Source organism: Leishmania major, chromosome 13 (assembly GCF_000002725.2).
Source record: "Leishmania major strain Friedlin complete genome, chromosome 13".
In the NCBI taxonomy this organism is placed as follows: domain Eukaryota; phylum Euglenozoa; class Kinetoplastea; order Trypanosomatida; family Trypanosomatidae; genus Leishmania; species Leishmania major.
Genome location: NC_007254.2, coordinates 227706 through 243116, shown reverse-complemented (window position 1 = coordinate 243116; position 15411 = coordinate 227706). Strand labels below are relative to the sequence as shown.

At 64.1% G+C, this 15411-nt stretch overlaps 4 protein-coding genes across 4 annotated transcripts; 3 read left to right on the top strand and 1 right to left on the bottom strand.

Annotated features, from left to right (window-relative positions):
* Positions 1–781: 781 nt before the first annotated feature.
* LMJF_13_0730 (ubiquitin-like protein) lies at positions 782–3319 on the top strand (the record flags this gene model as incomplete). Its single annotated transcript, XM_001681765.1, has 1 exon — positions 782–3319. The coding sequence occupies one exon, from the start codon at positions 782–784 to the stop codon at positions 3317–3319; it is 2538 nt and encodes an 845-aa protein (XP_001681817.1).
* An 829-nt stretch (positions 3320–4148) lies between these two features.
* On the top strand, positions 4149–5327 carry LMJF_13_0720 (oxidoreductase-like protein; the record flags this gene model as incomplete). Its single annotated transcript, XM_001681764.1, has 1 exon — positions 4149–5327. One exon carries the CDS (start codon positions 4149–4151, stop codon positions 5325–5327), a length of 1179 nt encoding a protein of 392 aa, XP_001681816.1.
* Positions 5328–6386: 1059 nt separating this feature from the next.
* On the top strand, positions 6387–7685 carry LMJF_13_0710 (conserved hypothetical protein; the record flags this gene model as incomplete). Its single annotated transcript, XM_001681763.1, has 1 exon — positions 6387–7685. One exon carries the CDS (start codon positions 6387–6389, stop codon positions 7683–7685), a length of 1299 nt encoding a protein of 432 aa, XP_001681815.1.
* Positions 7686–8970: 1285 nt separating this feature from the next.
* Positions 8971–13278, bottom strand: LMJF_13_0700 (putative kinesin; the record flags this gene model as incomplete). Its single annotated transcript, XM_001681762.1, has 1 exon — positions 8971–13278. The coding sequence occupies one exon, from the start codon at positions 13276–13278 to the stop codon at positions 8971–8973; it is 4308 nt and encodes a 1435-aa protein (XP_001681814.1).
* Between the last annotated feature and the right edge of the window lie 2133 nt (positions 13279–15411).

The window sequence follows — 15411 nt, the reverse complement described above, 5'->3', positions numbered from 1 at the left end:
CAGCATGGACCCTCCCTCTCACTGACCTTGCTGTCTGCGCATGTTGTCTGTGTATGGGTGCCTTCTCTTCCTGTCCTGTCCGCTGCGTCTCACGGCAGCACGCACACGCGCATACCCCTCTGCACTACAATCGTGCTCATGTTGTCGGCCTCCGCACCTCGCCGAACCATTCTTCTGAGGCACACGCCCACGATGCGTTGCGTGCCTCTCTCTGCGGCGTGCGACTATCTCGCACCTCTTGCTCCTGTCGGTGCCCTTGACCAGGGACGCGCCTGCAGCCGAAAATCCTTCGGTAGTGAGGCGGCGGCGCAAACACACTGCAGTGGCTCTCCTCTCGCGAGGCTGGAGGCCGGAGGAGGGCGAGAACCCACTACCACCCGCCCTCTTTCGCCGCGCCGACGTCACCAGTGCCATCGCCCTCTCATACATTCAACGTCCCGCCCTCCCTCCCCCGTCCCTCCACACACGCACGCGCGCCCACATATACACACACCTTCGCCTATCCATCGACCGTATATCCAGACGCACGTGTACATACCTGTGTGTGCACAACGCGACGCTCCACAACCCCCACTCACCCACCCACTCCCTCTATCTTCCCCGAGCACCTTTCCTTTCGTTGGCTTGCGGCTCTCCCTCCCGCGTTCCAGCGTGTGCGTGTGCTCAGCCGCATTAGCCGACCTCTGCCCCTTCGGTCGGCATATTTCTTGCCTTCGCTCTTCGTTCTTTCTTGTCCCGCGTGTCGTCTGTGCCCCCTCTCTCACCGCCCTCCACACGCCAGATGCGCATCCAGGTCCGAGGCACCGCCCCGTACAACAGCGACGATGTCGTCGTCTTGGAAGGTCTCACCGTGGCGGAGCTACGCAACAGCCTCATGGTCAGGTTTAACATCGACGCCGCGACGCACAGCATCCGCCTGCTATACCGCGGACGACTGATGCAGGACGCCAACTCGGTGACCAGCTACGGTGTGGAGGAGGGCAGCACCGTGCACATTGTTGTGCAGCCCCGTCAGCCGGAGGGTGGCAACAACGGAGGCGGTGAAGAGCACAGCGCTGCCCCGAACCAACAACACCAGTTCACAATGCCTCAGTTCTCCTTTGGTACGGCGGGCAACAGCGGCTACAACTACGTGTCAGGGGGCGGCTTCTCTTGGCAGCCTTTTGCCTCTACAATCGCCAGCTCCATCTCCACTGCCTTTCAGCAGCATCAGCAGACGGCGGCGCAGGGGGCGTCGATGCCATCGGCAACCCCTCCAGCGTCAGACAACAGTCCGCACATGACCTTCTCTTATGAGATGGGCTCGAACGTGCCGAGGAGCGACGGCACGGCTGCCGCTGGCATTGCCGGTGGTAGTGGTAGCGATGCAGCAGCAGCGGCAGCGGCCAACCCTGCGGTGGCTGCCACCGTAAACGCCTTTACTTCGCAGCTGCCGTGGCTGATCTCATCCGTCCTTTCCAACTCGCTGAACGGTAATGCGGGTGCTCAACAGTCGCAGCAGCAGCAGCAGCAGCAGCCATTCACCGCAGGTGCTACGCCAGCGGAAACAGTGGGTGAGACGGTGGCACCAGCAGGCCCAGCCCCTGGTGGCACGGGTGCAGGTGCCTCGGCGGACGCCGCAGCGCCAGGGCAACGCGAGGCCTCCACACCTTCCCCGGCTGCACCGCAGCCACCAGCTGCTCCTGCTCCTGCTCCTGCCGCTGCTGCGGGTGGTGCTGCCCCGCAGCCCACTTTTCACTTCACCACAGCTGCCTCGCCACCACGCATGGATGTGTTTGTGGGCAACGCAGCGCCGTCGATGTCGCCCCCGCAGTACCCGCAGCAGCAATCAACGGTTGTGCACATCCATGTGCACTGCACGCCAGAGGAGCTGGACACCATGCCGGAGCGTCTGCAGCGGCTCTCTACGCAGATCCCAGTAGGGCATGCGACGCTGCAGGCGGACACCACAGATCGTAACAGCTATCGCCAGCCCACGCGGCAGGAGCAGCAGCAGCAGCAGCAGCAACCGCGCACCACGACCGCCTTCCAGGCGAACAACACCAGCGCCTCCTCTGCGAGTGACACGCAGACGCCATGGATCAACGAAGCCATGAGCACCGTGCTGGCAACGCTGGGAATGCCGCAGCTGATGCAACTGGCAGCGGGCAACTACAACGTCCTCGCGAACCTGCGGGTGCCATTGCAGGAGCAGGTGCGACGGCGGCTCAATGGAACGGACGAGTCGCCGGCTGCTGTGGTGCATGTGGTCCAGAACGAGGCGAGGCAGCTCAGCGAGCGTATCCTAAGCATGTCGGCTGTGCAGAACCTGATGACGCAGCAGACGGCAGCGGCCACGAGTGCCGGGAGGACCGTTGCGGAAGCGTCCCAGCGCGTGGAGATGTTCCGGCAGGAGCTTCCGCGCTACCTCGAGCACTTCTACGTGTCTGTCATGCAGCACCTCTCCCGCAGCTCGGCAAACGCGGCGGAGTGGAGTCGGGACCTACGCAATATCGTGGTGCGCTACGTTGGCATGGTCCTCAGCCGCTCGGCACGGTGGTTTGAAGGCGGTAGCGGCGCCCTTCAAACCGCCATGGCAAACATTATGCAGACACTCCTGCAGAGCAGCGGCGTGCAACAGCAGTACCCCATGCTGCAGGCTTTCTCCTCCATGCTCAGCCCGATGCTGCAGTCACTACTGGGTCAGTGGGAGCGGGAGTATGACCAGAGCATGCGGCGCAGCGACGACAGCCTGCAGTTCGAGCAGGACGCGCCACAGGAGCCGACCTCGCCGCCTCAGGCGCAAGTCAAGGCCCCCGCCGCCTCCACCTTCGACTGCGCGGCAACGGCGCCGTCGCTGATCGCGGAGTCGGTCAGCGACCTGCTGACAGCCGGCAACGCTGACACCCTCGACGGCGCCGCGCACATGGACGACGATTTCGAGGATCTCGCGAAGGAGCTGATGGAGGACGCTGACAACGACGCCCCCCAGCCGGCAAAGAAGGCGGTCACGCCGAAATCATGGCCGTTGGAGACGCCAAGCAGCGACGTGTCAGCTGTAGCCTCTCAGACCCGCCTGGCGTCCGCTGTGGAGGAATGGGAGGAAGCCTGCGATGTGCCGCACTCGGTCGCCGACCGGGTGCGTGCCATGGCGACGCGCTACACTGAGGCGCGTGTGATGCAGGCGTCGCCGAACAACACCGCGGAGAGCGCGTCCGCGCCGCAAGCACCACCGCCATTGCATGCAGGAGGGCCACAGAATTCGTCCACGCGCGAGCACAGTGGCGACTGGGTGATGTGGGAGGCAAACCCCTATGGCAACTCCGCCTCAGGCCGGTAGGCATGGCAGCGCGCGAGAAGGGAATGCGTGTGTGTGCACCTCCTCATATATTACAGCGAGAGCGACATCTAAACTTTAATGTCGGGTGGGAGGAGGAGGAGATATCAACGCAGATGCAGCGTGACTTCTCTTCGTTAACGGGCACCCACCCATCCACCCCCGCAAAGACGTGCGCCCTCTTTCGCCTGGGCCCTGCTCGTGTTGCACGTGTGTCTGTGCTCCGTATCTCCGAATACGTTCCCCGGCTCACGTGTCTCCCCCTCCCTCCCCTCCCCGCTCCCCTGTCTCTCTCGCTCAGCGTGCGTATGTGTGTACGCCGCGCGCGCGGCGCGGTGTTGCTCTGATTCTATTGCTGTCACTGTTACCTAGTTTTCTGAACGTCCTGTCAAACCCGTTAGCACGTGTCGTCTACATGTGCCTCTCAGTGGGTTGGGGGAGGGAGAGGGAAGGGACACTGGCACCGGTGTGCTCGCCTTCCATCTACCTCTCGCTGTGCACGGACTCGCCCACCCCGCACCCCGCCTTGGCCGCTTCCTCTCCGCCCGGCGTCCGTTGCAGCAGGCGTTGAAAATCACTCGTGTGATCGTCGTCACTTGTGCGTCCCCGCATCGACCTCTCTCGCTCACCTTCTCTTTATTCGTACGCCATCGGTGCACACGCGTCCGTCATCGCGCACCCACGCACACGGTCGGCGGCGTGTGCACGCAATCGTGTCGAGCGGCTTTGGGGCACGAGAGGGGGAAACACACTGATGCGCACGCGGGTCGCACCGTGCGCCGGCTATACCTTTCCCGCCGCCGCAGGCCGCCCACCACCCTCTTGCACCTCCATGTCCTCAGCCTCCATCGTCGCTCTCTCTCTCTCTCTCTCTTTCTCTCTCGGTCTCCTCCGCTCTTTGGGCTCCGCACGACACATCCGCTACGGCCACCCGCACACAAACACATCCGCATACGGAGGCCGCCACCCACGCATGCAGGTAATGGCCGCAGCAGCGCGTACGTACCGGCACATCGTCGCCCGGGAGCTCTCCACCAACTTCCGGGCGGTCGCATCCATCGTTGAAGCACCGTTCCCAACGGTGCTGCACCCCAAGGCTATCCTCGTGAAGAACAAGTACCTTGGCGTCAATGCGAGCGACATTAACTTCACGGCTGGCATCTACCAGCCCGATGTGCGGCCGCCTTTCGCGTGTGGCTTCGAGGCCGTGGGAGAGGTTGTCGACGTAGGCAGCGGCGTAAAAGACTTGAAGGCTGGCGCCGCTGTCGTGACTCAGAGCTACGGCGCGTTCGCAGAGTACCAGGTGGTAGCGCGACGGCACGCCAAGCCTATACCACGCGTGGCGAGGGAATACCTGCCGCTCGACCTGAGTGCGACAACGGCATCCATCGCGCTTGAGCACGTCCTCAAGCCGCAGCCCGGCGAGCGCGCCGTCGTGACGGCGGCGGCAGGCGGCACAGGGCAGTTTGCCGTTCAGCTGCTCAAGCACGTCTACGGCTGCTCAGTCGTCGGGACGTGCTCCTCGCCATCGAAGGAGGTCTTTCTCACCAACACGCTCAAGTGCGACGGGGTGGTGAACTACAAGGCAGAGGGCGGCGACACGGCGGCGGCGTTCCTGCGCTGCTACCCACGCGGGGTCAACATCGCCTACGAATCCGTTGGCGGCGACCTCCTCGAGGCTGTGATCCAGAGCCTCGCGCCGCGCGGCCGCATCCTCTCTCTAGGCTGCGTGTCGACCTACCAGTGCGGCTCCATCGAAGCAGCCTGTCCAAGTCGCAAGCCGCTGCCGTTGCAGCTGCTTGCCAAGAGCGCCTCCCTCTCTACCTTCTTCCTCCCTCACTTCGCCAAGTACGGGCAGCTGCACTTCGACCGTCTCTGTGCGCTGCACGAGCAGGGCCTTGTACAATGCTGCATCGACCCCACGACGTTCGAAGGCCTAGAAGGTGTGTACGACGCCATCGACTGGATGTTCGAGCAGAAGAACTGTGGCAAGGTGATGGTTGAGCTTTAATGGGAGCAGCTCCACCCACTAGGTCGCCGCCTCGATATCACGATGCCTGAAGCGTCTGGCCTCACTGTGGGGACAAGCGCTGACCACACACGTATGTCGCTTCTCTCTTTCGCGGCGCGCGCGCGTCTTTGCTCGCGTGCGCACCCCCACAAACGGTGCACGCCCCGCTGGCAACGCCAGTGTCTGCCGATGGGCGAGTAGGGAGGAGGCTATAGAGAGAGAGCGAGAGGGGGCTAAGCGACCGTTCTCGTGTGCGTGTGCGTGTGCGTGTGTGTGTGTGTGTGTGTGTTGCCACCGCCTCGAGGGACGCACGCGCGTGTCTGTGCGCGCATACTCCCCACACACGCACACACACACCACCATCACCATCACCATCATCACCGACACCACAGCAGCAGCGGAAGGAAAAGCACAAAGACCATGTGTACACAACGCCCCAGCAACAAGGCAACAAGGCATCTCTCTTCTTGAAGGCTCTCCAAGTGTGCTTCGGATGTGTGCGGTGCTCGCCGCCCCACCCTTGCCCCGGTAGGGATGAGGGGCGGATCTCGAGAGGACCCCCTCCTCAAACGTAATGGCTCTGTCCCAGCAGTGCATTCCTGATGAATGATCTCCTCGCCCACCCCCTCACCCCTCTCGCCCTCTTGTTCGCCGCCGTCGCTGTGATGCACACCTTCCACGGTCGTCGCGCAGGTACTCTCGTTCAAGCTCTCTGTGTACGTGTCTGCCTGTGTGTGTGTGTGTGTGTGTGTAGGTGCTACATCCTATTGGGACTCTGTGCTCTCCCAATCAGGCGACCTCCTCCTCCATTGCCCTGCTCGCTCCGCTTTCTGCTGTGTGTGGGTGCTGTTCCTCCTCCCCCTCCCCCCCCAGTGCGATATCCCGTTAGCCGCCCATCCCATCCATCGCTGTCACTGCCGTTGTCGGAGGAGGTGTCAAGGATTTTTCGTGTCTGCCTGATATACCACCACCATCACCACCCCACACACAACATACATACACATACTCACCACCGCACCCGGGGGCACCGCAGGAACGTGAACGACGAGAGGCAGAGCGATGGCGAGCACTGGCAAGCTGAAGGTGCCGGAGACGGCGGAAGAGGCGAAGGAGCTTGTCGCGGTAATGCGGCAGCTGCCGGACAACCGCGTCTGCTTCGACTGCCCGCAGAAGAACCCGAGCTGGTGCAGCGTGACGTACGGCCTCTTCCTATGCATGGACTGCTGCGGCCGCCACCGTGGCATGGGTGTACACATCACCTTCATGAAGTCCGCGGAGCTTGATAGCTGGCGCCCGCAAGAGGCACTGCGTGTGGCGCTTGGCGGCAACAGCAGGGCGAAGCAGTTCCTGAAGCAGCATGGCAATATGGACCCCAAGTCCTTCTACACCTCCCCCGCCGCCGCGCTGTACAAGCGCATGGTTGACAAGGCCGTGAACGGCTTTATGGACAACGGGCAGCTACCGTCGGCGTCGCCCGTGCCGCAGCTGGCGTCCGAGGCGTCGCCGCAGCCGGGCAACTGTGCTTCTCCGACGTTCTTCGGCACCGCCGCCCCCGCTGGGTCATCCCTGTCGCCTACCCCCAGCGCCAGCCCCGACGTGACGGCACAGGGCAGCCCCGTGACCGTGGCGTCGGTCGTGGCGATCTCCTCCAAGCCCACCGGCCTCGGGACGAAGAAGCTCGGTGGCAGCGGCGCGGCGCTTGGCGCGAAGGGGAGGAAGAAGGGCTTCGGCGGTATCGCCCGCGTCGAGGGCACCATCGAGGAGTCCACGCGGCCGGTGCCTGAAGAGCTGCTGTATGACCGCGAGGCAGAGCAACGCAAAGCCGCCGAGGCAGAGATGGAGCGCCAGCGCCAGGCAGACCTGGCTGCCGCCGCCGCCCGCGCGGTGGACCCAAGCATGCTTGGTCGCGGCGAACCGCATGCACCGAAGGTGCCACAGGCGCCGCGCCAGACCGGCTTCATCGGTAAGAGCGCAGAGAACGTCAACGGCGATCTCTTCGACGACACGAACGTGCCGACGACGACACCGGCGCCGCCAACGCGCCAGCCGTACGGCGTGGGCGGCAACAAGGCCACGAACGTCTCGGCCTTTGCGGCCACGGCGAGGTCGACGACGCCGACGCCACCGCCAATGTCCGCCTCGGCGGCGCCGCGTGCCGGGCCTGACTTTCGTGGTCTCGGCAACCAGGCGTACGTGCCTGAGGACACCTACTCCTCCAGCAGCGGCATGGGCGCGCCCCGTACCGCAAGCGACGCTCTCTGGCATGTCACGGAAGCCGCGCGCAGCCTGCAGCAGAGCGCTGCACAGGCGACCGGGGCATTGGGAGAGGCGGTGAAGAACTTCCTGGATGATCTGTAGGTAAGCAAAACGAAAAAAATGGGAGGAGCGCGGCGCATGGTGATGGTTCGCGCTGTTCTCTCAGTGTCCGTGTGTGTGTGTGTGTGTGTGTGTGTGTGTGTGTGCACCTTCTCCGTTGTTGAGGGCGCATCCCTCTTTTGTATAGGCGATGAGGTGTGGACGTTTCTGACTGTGTGTGTTAGCGGCGCGCGCATGCCGGTGTCCTTTCCTTCCGGGGTTAGCATCCCTGTTGGCAGGGAGAGGACACACCTTTCCGTGCGCCGTATCTCAGAGCCCAGCGCACCCCTCCAGCCCTGCCAAATGCCGAGCCGTTTCGGGTGGTGTGACGCGGGGTCAAGCACCCACGATGTGGGGAGGTCAGAGCAATGTATCCGCTACTGATGGCGGCGGTGAGGCCCCTTGGATGGCGTGGCGCCGTCGCGACCCGCGACACTGAACACACGTCTGTGCCATCCATGTGATGGTCAGCGTGACTCGAGCGCATCCCGCCCCCCGGCCCTCACTGCCCTTTGGTGGGGGAGCCTGAGCCATCCCGAGGGGAGTGATGCACCGCGTAGCGGCCGGCATGATTGGGAGCGGCTGAGGGGCAATCCGCAGGACGGGTAGTGGGTAGATTGGTGGGAGGGGCAGAGGCCGAGCGCAGATGACTGGGTCGGTGCGTTGCCGTACCGCATCTCTACGGCTGCTTCGCACCACGCAACGGGTGCCTGTAGCAGGGCGGAGTTCAGCTCGTGTTGTGTGGCAGAGAAAATGAACGTGTTGGCAACATATAAACGGATCAACATGCCTTGATGGACGATGGAATCAAGACCGAAAACAACATACGGACGTAGTGATGAATGGCGAACGGCACGTCATCGCGGCACCGCACCGTGCACACACAAGCGCCCGATGAGACGATGTGTGAATGTCAGCCGCCCTCCCTCCCCATCCATGCCCCGACGCCCGCGAACGCAAAACGCGCCCCGCAAACATCTCCCCCCCCCCCTTCCCCACCCCACCACGACGCGGCCTCACCCCAAGCCTAGGCGGCGCGCCAACGGCCCACCCCCTCCCCTACTGCTCCTGCCGAAGGGCTCGCGCGACTGGCCAGGCGCTCGTGGGCAGCGATGGGGCGGCGGTTTTTTTTGGAGGAGTGGTGAGCAGGGTTGGGCGGCATGGGAGGAGGGGGGGGGGGCCTTCGCGCCTCGGGCCGGGCGGGCACACGCACACGGCGGCCGCCGCGAGCCGCGCCGCCCCGTTTCGCTCTTCGTCTTGCGTAGCTGAAGTTCGATGCACAGCGTCCTTACTCACACACGCCATCCCCCCTTGTGCGCCACTGCGCTCGCTTGGCCTTGCCGCCGTCCTGCGATGCTTCGTGGATGCGTTCAGCAAAGGCTAGCGTAGCGTGCACCTCGGAGAGCATCACCGGCGCCTGGTGAGCGAACACCGACTGCGCCGCCGCACGCGTGCGCGGGCCTTTGCGGTCGTGCAGGCTCGCCGGCAGCACCACCTCCGACACACTGCACGGCTGCACGCACGCCAGCACCAGCAATTTGCACGGTGCGCCCAGCGCCGACTGCAGCAGCTGCGTCGTCTTGCACGTGCGGAACGGCACGTGCGGCGGCGCGGCACGCCAACGCCGCCACCACTGCACACCTTCCTCCTCAGCTACGTGCTTGTCCATGAGCGGCAGCACGCGCCTGCGCAGTGCAAGGCTGCCCTCGTGCCCGCCGCGCTGCCGGGTGTCGCGGTCGCCGCCGAGTTTCGTGAAGCGCGGCTGGAGGAAGACCGGCGGGCTGCGCGACAGCGTGACGCCTGGGCAGTGCGCCATCGCTCCCCAGCGCTGCACCAGCGCGGCAGCCGCTAGTGGTGGCGCCCCGCCACCGCCGCGCTGCTTCCCCGGACGCCTCGCCGCCGCTTCTGCCTCGCCCTGGTGCTCACGACGAGGATGGGCACGCGCCAACGCCGTCAGCACCGCTGACACGGCGCTCAGACTCGAGTGGATGTACTGCACCTCCTTCAGCGCGTCGCCTGTGACACCGCTGAGCTCGATGCGCTCGCTGCCGGCAAAGTCGGTGAAGAGCAGCTCCGCGACACAGGCCAGCGATGACGCTGGCGCTGCCGGCTTGGCGCTGGTTGCTCCTTCAGAAGGCGTCGCGAGTGCGGCGCGCAAGAAGTCGTAGCCCTTTGGCTTGCCTGCAGCGCCCGTGGCGTCCGCAGACGCTGCGGCGTTGCCGATCAGAGCGCCGATGCCCGCCACCTCCAGCGCGGATGCCGCTGCAGTGGCTGATGCCCACTGCGTCGCAACGCTCGACGACTTCGCCGGCATGATGGGCCGCTGCACCTTGACTCGGAAGTGCAGGAAGAGATGGCTGCGGCTCGACTGCGCCCCCCGAAGCGTAGCGGCGGAGCGGCGGCGGTCGAGACCGAGGTGGATCGCCTGCAGCGCCTCCGTTGCTGTGCGCACCTCCATCTCGCTCGCCTTAACGCGCCACTGGGGCTGCGCTGGCTGCGGCGGCAGCAAGTGCGAGACGGTGGCTGACGCGTCTCTGACAGCACCACGCCCGTCTGTGGAGGGCGGCAGCAACTCCAGCTGCAGCTCGGTCAGATTCTCTGGGTTGCTGTTCTTGATGTGCGGGGCGGGCAGCCACCCGGCGTTCCATCGAGGCCACGCCGCCCACGAGGCCTTGCTGTCGGGTTCAGTGGTGCCTGCAGCACTCGGAGGAGGGGTTGGCAGCAAGTCGTACACGTGATCATTGTACACCTCGTACATGGAGAAGACGATGGACTCTACCACTGGCCCGCTGGCCTTGCCGTGCGGCGACTCGCTGCGCAGGTGCGCCGTCAGCCACGCCACCGCGCGCGGCAGCAGCCCGTCCCCCTCCTCGATCCCGGCCCGCTCACGCCAGCCGCGTTCTTCTCGTGCGTGCCGCTCCGCACTGCGCTGCCGCCGCTTCGCAGCCTCGGTCTCGGCCAAGGACTCGAGCACCTGAGCCTCCCTCGCCGCGTCGGCGGGGTCAAGGCAGCGGGTAATGCCTCGGCGGCCCGGCGCCCCCACAGTAGTGACGCCGTTCGGCATTCGGCCGACCTCGTCGCCCTCGCTGTGGCTTCGGCTGCTGCGGCTGCCGCTGAAGTCAAAGTCGCTGAACACCTCAGCGCTGGCGGACTCCCCACCGACTCGGTGGGGTTGCGGCGGCAGCACACCCTTGTGCGCTGTCTTTACGGGCTGCCGTGGCACCTGCGCGGCGCGGGAGCCGAACAGCGCACACGTCTTGCCGCTGCCGACCGCGCCGAAGGCCAAGACGGCGACGTTCTGCCCGGTGCGGCACATGTGCTCCAGCAGCGGCTGCAGCTGGTCCTCAAAGAGGCGCTGCTGCGACCCTGCGTTGGCGGCGTTGTAGGCCGCCCAGAGCGCGTAACGGCGACGCAGATCGCGCGGCGGGTCGGTCACCTCCACCACACACGGGACAGGCTCGATGATCTGTTGGGGGCCGCGGGCAGCATCCGGCGGGCCCTCCAACACGCGGACGGCGTAGCCGCCGTCGAGCTCCCCCGCCTCAGCGGACGCGAGCACCGACGCGGGAAGCCAGGAGCGCTCGCTTGGCGGCCTCAGCCGCGCCACAACCCGCAGACAACCGCGCTGCTCCTCCACCGTGCACTGGCGCACCTGGGCCTCCCACCGCAGCCGAGCCACCTCCGCCTCCTTCAACACGCGTTGCCACTGCAGCGCTTGCAGGCGGGCCTTCTGGGTGTGATAGCCGGCGATGGAGGATAGGCAATGAAGGGTGAGCGCCTCGCCCTCAGCCTCCAGCTGACGCAACAGCGCGCTCGGCATAGCGTACTGCGTGTCCTTGTGGTGCTGCAGCACGCGCAGCCAGTGGCTAAGCAAGTCTTCGCGATGCTGGCCGAGGCGAGCACGCACGGCATCCACCTCCACCGCGGCGGCCTCCTCCTGGGCCTCTCGCAGCGCACGCAGACGGCCCGCGGACTCCTGCGCCCTCAGCGCGCCAAGGCGCGCCGGCAGCAGCGCCTTCTTCTCCTCCTCGAGCACCTGGCAGCGCTGCTGCAGACGTGTGAGGAGGCGCCGCTGCTCGGCGGCAGCCGCGGCGGCGATGGAGCTCCGCTGAGTGTCGTAGATTTCCTGCGCGGTGAGCTGCAACGGGGGTGATGATGGGAGCGGCGCTGACGTCTGCAGTTGCGAGTGCTCGGCGGGTGGCGCGGACAGGGCTGACGCCGGCACAGCCTCTGAGCCTCGATCAGACGCGGCGGCATTCTGCAATGCGACTGACACCAAAGCCGACGCGGACGACGTTGGTGACGGTTCAACCGAGGGTGCTGCGCGACTTGGACGTAGTGGGGTAGACGAGGGCCTGTCGTCGGCGGCGGAGGCGCGGGACGAGCTGGGCAGTGCGTGCCGCCTGTGTGTAAGGGACTCTTCGGTGGCTGCTGGTGAGTCTTGACTAAAGGCAGGCGACGTAAAGGCAGTAGAGGGGAGCGGCGTCAACGTTGATGATGCAGAAGACGGCGTGTGTGGACCAGCAGCCGACGCAGTCGCTCCTCTCACAGCTGCGTCGCTCTGATGTGCCCGTGGACGTCCGCCGATGGAACTGTATGTGCTGGTCCTCTGGTGCAGAAGCGGCTGTGTGTCGTTGACAGTGTGCAGGCTCGGCACCTGCCTGCTAGCCGACGTGGTCTCCTCTTCTGATGACCGTGTAGACACAGAGGCGCCGCCATGCCTACTCGGCAGCGACGACGATAGTATCAGCTGCCTCGAAACGACGCAGTCCTCATGTGCGCTCGCGTGAAACGTGGACACCAGCGTGACCGCACCCCGCGGCCTCGACTCGCTGGAGGCTGCCGTTCCACTGGTGCGCATGAGCGCGTACGGCGAGGCGCTGTCACGGGTGCCAGCCACGTTGTCGCCGTCGCTCGGTAAACCGATGTTGGAAGATGCACCTCCCGCGCCGCGAGGAGGCAGGCGCCTCGACGGAAACGGCACTGTTGTCGCGGGCGCGGTGGATTGCACTCTCCAGAGGTTTTCCTCTTCGGCAGGGCCGCTCTTCACTGCCTCCAGCGCAGACAGGCGTGCGCTCCTGGCGCTAACCGCGGAGGTCGACTGCAGGGGCATCCCCTGTTCTGGTAGCAACGCCACGGGCCGAGGCAGCGAGGCGGCAGAGTCGCGGTGCACCTCCACGACCGCGCCATTTGGAAGTGTCAGGGCATCGCTGTCACCCAGTGGCACGCCATCAAGCAGGAGCAGCAGAGGCGGGCGCGGCTGTGTTGTCGAGTCCCCCGTGTGGGTGTTGGGTGAGGCCAGGAGCAGGTTGCGCACGGTGTGCTGCAGTGCGCGGTGCGTCACAGACGTCAAGGGATGGAAGGGACCTTTTAAGGCAGTCGTGATGTGAAAGTGGTCGCCACTCGCCACATCCACCACGAAGATGTCGCCGTTGCACGCGGCGCGATCCGGTGCGCTGGCGCTGGTGTGACTCACCGTTGCTGCAATCGTGGCGCGTGGGCCTTCCGGCGATGGTGACCGGGCATCCTCAAGCCGACGGTGGTTGCGTGTGCTGCTGCTGCCTTTGCCAAGTGAACTGCACGATGCACTACTCATTTTGGGGCCGCAGGAGCTCGGTCCCCTCCTCTCGAACACGCCGGCAAACAAACGCAGCACTGGCGTCAACACGTCCACGACGGGATAGGCGAACAGCTGATCAAGCGGTGACGATGAAGGCGAATGCGAAACGGAAGGAGAGCACCTCACGCAAGAGTGGATGCGGTGATGAAGCGGGGTGGCGTGAGCAAGGTAGACACACACCTGTGCGTGTGTGTCCGAGGTGGGGAAGACGGAAGCTATCGGCCGAACTCTGTGATGGCATGCAAGATGCGACAGCGACGCTGTCAGCTCAATGTGCGCATGTACGCGTGTGTGTAGAGCAAAGTCTAATATGTGTGTGTGTGTGTGTGTGTGTGTGTGCGGTGGATGGCTGGAGGCGAAGAGTGGGGACACGATGGGGTGACGACTGCCAATGCGCGTAGCCCTCCGCCTTCGTGTACCCCCTCAAGCGCCCCCTTTCTCGTGCACCGCACCGCTCTAATACGGGTGCCTCCTGTTGGCTGAAACTGTTTACAGGTTTATGCAAGCGTATCAGTGCATGTGCACGTCACATTGTGGAGAAACAGGATGACGAGAGGAAAGGGGGTGGTCAACGCTTGTTGCCCGCAGCTGCCGGCGCTCTGCATGTGCGCTTACAACGGCAGCTAAACGGCAGCACAGAGAGTGCGTGTGCGAACGCTTCATGAAGCCTTCAGTCCTTACTGCCACCCTTGCCCTCTCCTCTGCCCCCTGAAGAGCGTGCATCTCTGTCGACTGCGGCCTTGATGACGCGCACCGGGTGTGCGAAGAGGGCACGCCTCACCACCGCATACGCATCAAGTGGTGCTTAAAGGTGCGCGTGTATGGTGGGTGTGTGGGTATTCGGTGAGAGGGGGAGATAGCACAGCCATCAACCACAGCGACGAGAACGAGGAGGCACATCAGCGAAGACGGAGAGAGAGATTGCCTCCCCCCCCCTCCCCTCGACCACCATTCGGCATCTCTTTGTTGGTTTTCCTTTTTTTTAGGTGTTGTCTATGGAAGAAGACAATCAGTGCATCAACCGTGCGCGCGCATAAACCCAACGCGCCAAGACAGCGATGTATCTGGGAAACGGCAACAGCAAGATATACGCACATACATCAAGGAAAAAGGATACGTGCAGCGGAGGTGGCCACGACTCACCGACCCGCCTCCTCTCTCGTGCACACACAACCCTTTAGCTCCTCCACCCATCACAGAGTCTGTGTCTGTGTGTGTGTGTGTGTGTGTGGTCTGTGTGTGTCTGTGTGTGTGCTTTAGCGGCACACATGTGTATGTATATATATATATAACTTCCTCGCCATCATCTAACTGCCCGCGCGTCACAACCTTCACCACGCTGTGAATGGACGGGTGGTGGTGGTGGTGGTGAGGGCGTGTACGTCTCTCCTTCGCTCTCTTCTTCCCACAGCGCCCCCCCCCCATCAACCTACAGACGTCCACGCATGCCCATAGAGATACAGTGAGCAAGACGCGCATGCGCAAACCTCTCTTCTATCGCTTCTTTCCACTCATCATCATCACCGTTTTACATACATGTGCATGATTCCACATAACAGCTAGCACACCTCTTCTTGGCTGCTGCTGCTGCCCCACCCCACCCCCTCCTCTTCTTTCTCGGCAGCGACGCATGGCCATGCGAGAAGGGTGGTGGGGGTGCACGTGGCCACCAGAGCAGGCGCACACGGTACACACACACACACACCGACACCCACCGCGAATGCATCCATGCGCGTGATCCGGGCGTTGAGGGGGGGGGGAGGGTCAATGCAGCTTCGCTCTTGAAGAACGCATCAACATACATACATGAAAGGAAAAGGACCGTCCGAGAGAGAGAGACACCACCCTACACAACGAAGATGTGTGTGTAGGTACATGCATGATAAAAGCATGCCGTCTGAAAAGGAAGTACCCCACACATCGCGACGCATCCGCAGCGTCTGACATCAACGCCACCGCCCAACGAAAAAAAAGTCCAAAACGAGAAGAAGTGAGAACATCACCGAAGCAACGCCCTATCCCCCTCCTCCTCCCCATCCCCCTTAAACACACACACACACACACACACACACAGAGAGAGAGAAACAGACACGAAATACGCCAGCAGAG